Source organism: Callorhinus ursinus, unplaced genomic scaffold, assembly GCF_003265705.2.
Source record: "Callorhinus ursinus isolate GAN/ISIS: 27379988/994484 unplaced genomic scaffold, GSC_fseal_2.0 scaffold70, whole genome shotgun sequence".
Lineage (NCBI taxonomy): Eukaryota > Metazoa > Chordata > Mammalia > Carnivora > Otariidae > Callorhinus > Callorhinus ursinus.
Window position 1 is genome coordinate 3277345 of NW_027397132.1, and position 8476 is coordinate 3285820.

Below are 8476 nucleotides of genomic sequence, written 5' to 3' on the forward strand. Positions count from 1 at the left end.
GGAGGGAGGGAAGGAGGGGAGGAAGGAGGGGAGGAAGGCTCACAACTGCGTTCCGGTCAATAGCACCCACACAGAAGTCGTGAGCTCCCGGCCGGCCCCAGAGGCACGAAGCAAAGCCCCGTTCGGGGGAGCCACCGACATGTTGGGCCTGCACGTCCCTGCTGCCCGGCAGAGCCTCCCGCGCGGGTCGTAAGCTTGCAGACCTGCGTCCTGCGTTCACGGGGCGTGGCGTCCTGACGCCGCGGGCGGCACCCCATGCTTCTGTATCCCTGCCCAGCTATGTCTGATGGACCTTCAGACGCTAGAATTGGTTCTCGTGAGATAAAGTGATTTTTCTCCTGTATTCTCCTCTGTGCATTTTTTTTTAAAGATTTTATTTATTTATTCATGAGAGACAGAGAGAGAAAGAGAGAGAGGCAGAGGGAGAAGCAGACTCCCACTGAGCAGGGAGCCCGACGACTCTGGGATCATGACCTGAGCCGAAGGCAGACGCCTAACCATCTGAGACACCCAGGAGACCTCCTCTATGCGTTTTAAAAAGTTCGCTTGTATCATTTTGGTTTTCATTCCCTGGGGACCTGTTTTCAACTTGATGTGAGGTAGGGATGTGCTGTTGATTTTTTCCTAAGGAAATAGATGTCCCAGCCCCTTCTATTGATGCGCCCCAACCAGCTGGTTTGCACTTTCAGATTCCTGCATCCACTTTCAGAAATTGTGGCGTAATGAATGTTTTGAGGATGTGTGTGGACTTGGTTCCCTAAATTACGGCCGATTTCTGAGAGACAGTTGTCTTACAACAGAATACAAGCACAGTGATGAAAGTCACCGGGATTTTACTATACACAAGAACTATTCGGACACTTTCTACTTCCAGAGTTTGTTTCTTCAGCTTTTTATCTCCTGCTTTTGTTGGAACTAGAACTGTGGCTTGTGTGCTGCTCCCCAGTCCCGGGGAACCCTGTGTCCGGGACCCTGTGGGATGTGTGCCCGGGGCTCCTCGAGCCCACTGCCCCCACTCTTCCCCACACTGGCTTCAGCCCTCGGGCCTCCCTGCTGGTCCTCGACTGTGATGTGGGTTCTTTTCTCCCAGGATGGAAATTCCTCCTTTTCGCATACTTCCTGGAAAAGTCTTGGGCACAAACATGCTCTCTACATGCTGCGGATGCATTCCCTCACGGGATAGACGAGTTGTACCAAAAAAATCATCTCATTTATACATTTGGTAGCTTATTGTTGCACGGAATTCAAAAGAAATAAATCAACTATGCTATGCAATTTGGGTACCTAGTTGGAGCCGAAACTCGAATGTGAAGCCCTCTTATCACTCCTTTTAAGGTCCATTCAGATCACAGCCTAACATCCTGTCTCTCTTCCCTTTCCATACCCCTCCCCCGGCAGCCCATTGTCTCCAGTCTCTGGCTCTCATCCTCCAAACCCCGGTCCCGGGAGCCACTGCACCCCCGACCAGCCATTCTGCAGATGCATTGGTCCCCTGCCTCCCACGCGCAGGGCCCCGACTCTGGAAACCCTGCCATCCCTCCCACGAGAGCATACCTGACCCTCGACGATCCACCTGGAGATGGAGGTCTTCCCGTCGTAACCCGGTCGGAACTGGAGTGTGGCTGAGCGGGGGCTGATGTTGGAAATGACCAGATTGGACGGGGCGCCAGGGAGCTCTAGAGACAAAGGAGAGACAAGACGTGGAGATGCAAGTTCTGACAGCCTAGGAAACGCACCAAACATGTCGGCAAGTAAATGGTTTCAAAATGCCTGGATTTGTTTTCAAAACGACATAAGTGAGAAGCGCTGCTTCCCCGGGAACATGACCCCCGCACTATCCTTACGTTCAGGGGCTGCGCATCAGGCCCCATGCCTCGGAAGTGGGATGAGGGCACGTACTGATGTGGCCTCTGGATGATCCTCTCTGAAGGTCAGGACTTACTCACCTCCATGCACAGCAGGTACTTAATAGACACTCATTGAAACAAAAAAGGATGAATGGATGTGATTCTTCCAGGCTCTGAAAAGAACATGACCAAATGTCCACCCTCCCCTTGGTATGACCATGATGCCGGGGCAAACAGAGTGGGGCGGGCGGGAGACAGCAGGTGCCTCATAGCGCCGCCGGGTGTGCAGGTCCTGAGCCCTAGGCCCCAGGTCTGGTTTCCAAGACAACCACATTCAGGTGAAGGAGCGGAGCTCTCCCCACTCTGCCTGAGCTCAGCTGCTCCAGCAAGTGAATGGGGGGAGGGGGTTCTGATGGGCTCCCATCCTGGGAGGTTGCCTGGGGCTGCAGCCCATTCACTGAATACAGACCCACGGCAGGCTGCCCCCCCAAACAGCCTGTCCCGCTCGGAAGTGAAATGCCACGAGTCTGAAATGCAGCCTCGTATCTTGTTGGGCAACACAAGCTACTCTAGAGAAAGACGGTGGGGTGGAAGGAAGGGAGAGGGACACCGGGCTGGAAGCGGGAGCTGTGTGCTTCCTGTACCGTCTGAGGGACGCCTCCTGGTCTGCCCGAACCGGGGCGGGGGGGCGGGTGCTGGAAACCCAGACTTGCACGGGGACAATCAACCCTAACCTCAAGGGGCCTTCCCACATCTCATGTAGTGAATCTGAGGCAGAAAATGTTGAGATCGAAGGACAGTGACTCTTTGTCTCAGCTCACCGGCTTCTCTCAGCGGTGCTCCAGACCTTGACGGGTGTGGGGTTCAAGCACAGCCAGCGGGGTACGGCCCTCCAGAGAGACAGTCGTCATGCGTTGGCTTCCCGCAGATTCGCGGGGTGCCCTGGGATCCATCCCTGGCTACGGGTAACCTGATCTCTGGGGAAGCAGCAGCCTCTCCACAGCTTCCCTCACCTCAGCTCGTCAGGGTGTGCTTGGCACAGCGGGGCTCTCTGCGCTCAAGTTCTCGCTCTGTGGTGCCTCCGGAGGGGCGCCCGCCTGCCCCCCACCGCGGCTGGATGGAGCCCACGCCGTCCCTGGAAACCTGCTCACACGTGGCGGCGCTCCCCATGTTACTGTCGGCCTCTGAGGGACAGTTCTAACAAATCCTGCATCAGGCCACCACCACTAGTTCTTAGAGTGTTAGTAGTGTTGTTTTTTCAGAGAGAGAGAGAGAGAGAGAGAGAGAGTGCACGCGCGCGCGCACGAGCGGGGCAGGGGCAGAGGGAGAAGCAGAGAGAATCCCCAGCAGGCTCCATGCTCAGCCCGGAGCCCGACGCGGGCCTGAGATCATGACCCTAGCCGGAATCAAGAGTTGGACGGCCAGTCCACCAAGCCACCGAAGCACCCCTGGAGTTTTAACAAGGTTTTAAATGTGTGCTGTGGGAACGGGCTGTTTACACAGAATAAACAAATCTTCCCGTAAGCCAAAAACTTCTTTCTTTAAAAAAGTAAACGTATCTTGTCAATGCCTTTAAGAAACGCCAGATTGCCTCAAAGTGTGGTCCCCAGTGAGCATCAGCACGCCCGAGAACCTGCTCCGGAGGCAAATCCCACACTCGGGGGCCCAGCAATGTGCTTTATGAGGGGCTCCTGGGATGCTGCTGTGGGGGACGGTGCCCCACTGCTGCCTCAGAGGAAGGGCGCAGTGACCGCTGATCGGGGACAGAGGCTTGCTGTGGGACACCTCCCTGGCGGGCAGGGCAGGTGGCGACTGGCCTCTAGAAAGTGTCCTGTGAGGTCGCCCTGCTCAGGGGGAGGAAGTACCATGCCTCCTCTGACACCACACACAACTCGGAGGACTGCCCGGCTCTCTCCAGACGTGGTCCTTGGGAGGGGGACACACTCATCCCTGTGCCGATTCCCTTCTTTACTGTATATGTTTTACGTGCTTGCATCCCGTCCAGGAGAACAGCTGGGCTCTGAACACGGGTCTGGAGGTGGAGGGCATTATAGGATGAAGTGCTGATTTCGGAGGGAGCTTCAGGGCCTTATCCTCAAATACCAACCCGCATGAGGCAAACTGACATCTTTTAAAGATCAAGAGACCCGCAGCTTTAATGACAGAAGGGAACCCAGAGCCACCCCACAATACTTCCTCACATTCCCTCGTATTTGTGAATTCCCAGGAAAAACACTTATTTGAAACATAAATTTTAAAATCAGAGAGAAAAGAGTTGAGTGCAGAGCTCCGAGGCCGAAATGAGTGAGCCACACGTTTAGGAAGATAATCTGAATTTCAAAAAGGGCAGGACAGCAGGGATCACCGGCGGATATCCCTCCCCAGCCCGCAGGGGCGCGTCCGCCTCCCTCTGTCTGGAAGATCTTCCCTTGCCTCCGACCTCCTCCTCCTCCCTTGTCTTATCGCAAACCACAACTCCAGCGCTTCGCTGAGCGAATAAAGCTTTATGCTTCCTGTTCTTGGTTTTAATATCCAAACCATCTCCCTGCAGGGCAGGAGCTCGGGGCCAGCTCGCTCCCTGGGACACGTCCCTCCAGTCCACACCTCAGCTGCAGACACTGGAGGACAAGGCCCACGTTGGGTCACTTGCCACCCCACTGCCCCTGCAGGAAGCGGACACCCCTCTTCGAAAGGACCCCGGGCCTGCACACAGGGCTGCCATCCACCCAGAGCACCAGCAAGCTCGAAGTGCCCTGCACTTAGAGGGTTTTACTCACCTGGGGGCACTCCAGAAGAAATGGTGGACGAGGTGGCCAGGCCAGCCCCCACAGCGGTGACAGCGGCCACGTCAATGGTGTAGGTGGTGAGCGACGACAATCCTCTGATTTTGTACTCGTGAGTCGTGTTACTGAGGGTGTGGGTGAGTCGTGAGCTGTTCCGACCGTACACCTCCCAGGAAACCTGGTAGCCTGGGGAGCAAGAACACAGGGTGAGCTGGGCCGTCCGGATGCCGCTGCTGTCACGGACGATCTGAAACAACAGGTGTGCTGAAGCCGGGCGGGAACCTGCTGCCCTGCCCACGTGAGACTCCGGGCCGGGCCCCTCCTCCGTCCATGGGGTCCCTGTCGCCCCGCCCCCCAGCGCCCAAGCTGGCTTGAGGAAAGAGGAGTGATGGCTGCCAGCCTGCGGTGCCTGATTTCACCTCGTGTTAAACTACGGGTACATGTCATCAATATTTCCATTTTTATATGCTGATATTTTCATTATACACTACTCTAAATCAGGAGCTTGCTCCTGGCTTGCCACTAATTTGTGGAAACACTGCCACTTTTTCCCTCCTGAAATGATTGATAGACACTCTCTCCCGCGCAAAGTGCTTTCCCTAAAAAGTCCCTCTCTGCCCAAGTGCCTGAGTTCTGCTGCGTCCCCACTTTCTGAACCTCCTGCTTTCCTGGCAAAATTTGATTTTCCCCTGGTCTCTGTTCAGTCCACTGGGGCCTCATGACCACAATTTATTCAGCCTTGGATTCCACCGCAACTTTAGGCTCAGAGGAAAAAAAAAACCCAGCAAGATCCTGAATCAACCCCCGTGGAGGGGAGTTGATGTGGTTAGAGACCTGGCAGAGAGTCTCCTAAAGCGGGAGACAGTGATGGAAGGTGCTTGCGGGTCCCAAGGCAAGGGGAACAGCTGAAAACGCTTTTGCTCTTCCTTCTTCCCAGTCAATAAACTCAGGGATACCGAAGCACCAAGAGGCGTCTTAAAGCTCATTGTGATGAAAGCAATAAATATGGTTAGAAACTTGTGCTTGCAGGTAAGCAAGAATTTAGAGAGCATCTCGGGAATTTAATATTTTGAAAAAAAATTAATGTCAGAGGCTGCTGCCTGTCTGCACTCCCACAGCCTACAGGCTGGGCGGTGCTGATCGGACATCCAAGGAGGGCGCAGAGGGGCGCCGGCCATGGCTGCCTCCACGCATACGACATCTCCCCCACTACCATCTGGTCTCCACCCAGGCCCCTGTGCTCCGCTCAGGCCATCTGGGCCGTGGGCACCCCCAGACTTCACCTCTCTCACACGGTGCTCAGGCTGGCGGACCACCCACAGCCCTGCTCCCTCCGAACCTCAGACTCTCCCTCCTCGCCCTCCCCCTGCCCCACATCCAGCCTCCCCCCACTCAGTGCGCCAGACCAATCAGTTCTTTTCATTTTATTAATTCAAAATTTTGGATCTAATGGCACAATTAAAAATCAAGCCTTCTGGGCAATAAGTATCTATAGTTTCAAGCACCCAGAGTGTTCCCAATGTTCCTGTGGTGTTCCAAGCATGTCACCTACATTAGTTCATTCAGTCCTCACAGCAGAACTTCCAAGTCACTAACCCCGTTTGCAGTGGAGAACATGAAGGTGCAAAGAGATTCATGAACTTGCTGGAAACTGTCAGGGGTTTCTAGGGTTGGCCTGGGCTCCACGCTTCCCCACAGAGCCTCCATCCACAGCCTTCTCTCTGAAGCGCTGATGTGTGGGTGCATACCTGACTGCCCCCAACCTTGGTGGGTCACACCTGCTACATCACTGAATGGTTGATCCTCGGAGTCTTCCCTGAATATACAGGAGGACAGGGCTTTGTTTTATGTTCCAAGCTTGTCTGCCAGACAATTGTATTTGTTTAAAAGCTGTTCTTGATCAAAATTTACGAAAACACAGCATGTGGCTTGTCCCAGCAACCTGGATCCCAAATCCAGTGCTTCCAGCATCCTCGGCAGGGCAGCGTTGCTGGGGTCTGTTACGTCAGGCTTGTAGGTGGACTGGCGTTGTGGCCGCAGACAAGACCATATGACACAAGCGAAGCCCCCGCGGCAAGAAAGCATGGCCCGGATGCATTGCGGGGAACAGCGCGGGAGGTAGAGGGATGGACAGAAAGCGGGGGTGGTGTGGCGGGTGGAGGGGCACTTGGGTTCCTGCACTGCTCCTCGGGGGGGGGCGTGGGGCGCAGGGCGTGTGGCAGTTCTGGCCCCGGGAACGTTTCGCCTGCTCCAGAGGAGGTGGAGGGGCCTAGCCAGCGCCGGGCACCTTCAGCGGGCAGGAGTCCTACCTGCCCCGAATGCAGCCTAACTGAGACTAACGACCGCGGGAGCTTCAGAAATAATTTTCTGTTGATCTGAAGTAAATTCTGTACAAGAGAGCAGTACATCCAATCACAGGCTGTCTGTCTGCGTCCTGGCCCTCATAAATCAGAGTTTACGCAGGGAGAGCGGAAGATGCTGGGATTCACATTAAGTGCAATGGGCAATTCGCTCGGCGGACCAGATGCCCGGGCTCAGGGCCGCCCTCTCTTTCAGGCCCCGACCTGACAGGGAGGCCTGGGGCTGCTCACCGTGCATTGTGGCTGATAAGGAATGGCTTCCCCCAGGTGTCTGGACCACCCGGGGCCCCCTGCAGAGGACCACACCAGGCCACTGTGTGCCCTGCAGCCGCTCCAACAGCAGGTGCATTAACAAGAGGCTCCGGAAGGACATTCTGTGGTTTTCTGAGGCCGGCTTTGCCCACAGACCAGGCTTTTCTTCTGCTCCTCTGTGAGATATGCCGCCTGGAGCCTGGGATAGACTGTGGTGCTGCTGGCACGCCCCGCCCGGGGCCCCGTCTGTGGGGGGTAATGACCCGTGTGTGGGGGCAGAGACTCCCCGAGGGCAGGGGTCACCGGGGAGGCGGCTGGAGGGACGAGCACTGAGGGCCAGGAAACCACTGGTGGGTTCAGCTCCCGTAGGCCCTCTTCCTCCGCAGCCTCCCCCAGAGCTCCCAGGACACCGGGCACACTTCATAGTACACTTGGAAAAGGCGACAGCACAGGCCAGGCCGAGTGAGATGGGGACCGTGCGGCCGCTGGGCGGGAGGGGGACCCCAGCGGATGGCCGTCAGAAGGCCGAGCTCCATGTGGACTATAGGCTGCTGCTTGTAACGACACAGATTTGTTTAAATAGAATACGAAAATGAGTTCATTAAGCCCTATTAGCTGGCGAGAACAGAGGATCATAAATTGGAGTATTGGCAAGCACCGCTCAGCCGGGAAATGCTGGCCCTGCTCGGGGATGACGTGCGCCCGTGGGCTTCCCCGGAGATTTACAGAAGGAGTGAGGTGTGGGGTGTGTTCTCGAAGGACCACACGTGTATCTGAAGGAAGGGAAGTCTCTGTGTGCATATGTCTACCCAGGAGCCCTAGCCAGGCTTCTGAGGCTTGGCTGGCGGGAGGCCCACAGGCCAAGCAGGCAGCCGGATGCTCCGCCTCTGAAAGGGATGGTGAGTGCAACCCTCATTCCAGCCACAGGACCGACCAGTCCCCATCGGCTCTACTGGAGACAATCTTTGCTTCCAAGGGCAGCCTCCCACTATGCGCTTTTGGTGTTTTTGCTTTTCTCTTTTCCTTAGCACTGCCTGGCTTGCTTTGTCCTCCCTCTGTATGGCTTAAAGCGAAGTCGAGCTAAATGCGCTCTCTTCTCTGCCCATCTCCCACCGTGTTCGGTCCCTCTGCAGCGGGTGGCGGGAGGCCTCTGGGATTGTATGTACTCACACTGGCGATCCTGTGCTGAGAGACTGCAGAACACACATCCTGGGGTCCTGCGGTCCAGTTCCAG

The 8476-nt window shown here is 56.0% G+C and overlaps 1 protein-coding gene across 3 annotated transcripts in view; it reads right to left on the minus strand.

The window, feature by feature from the left end:
* The window catches only part of SDK1 (sidekick cell adhesion molecule 1), an 893742-nt gene that overhangs the window by 138516 nt on the left and 746750 nt on the right, over window positions 1-8476 (minus strand). For all 3 annotated transcript variants that reach the window (XM_073886319.1, XM_073886318.1, XM_073886320.1), the window contains 2 exons: window positions 4625-4816; window positions 1555-1676 (listed from right to left, as the gene is read on the minus strand). In XM_073886319.1, the coding sequence (XP_073742420.1) occupies window positions 1555-1676; window positions 4625-4816 (314 nt within the window). The remainder of the gene's footprint in view (window positions 1-1554; window positions 1677-4624; window positions 4817-8476) is intronic.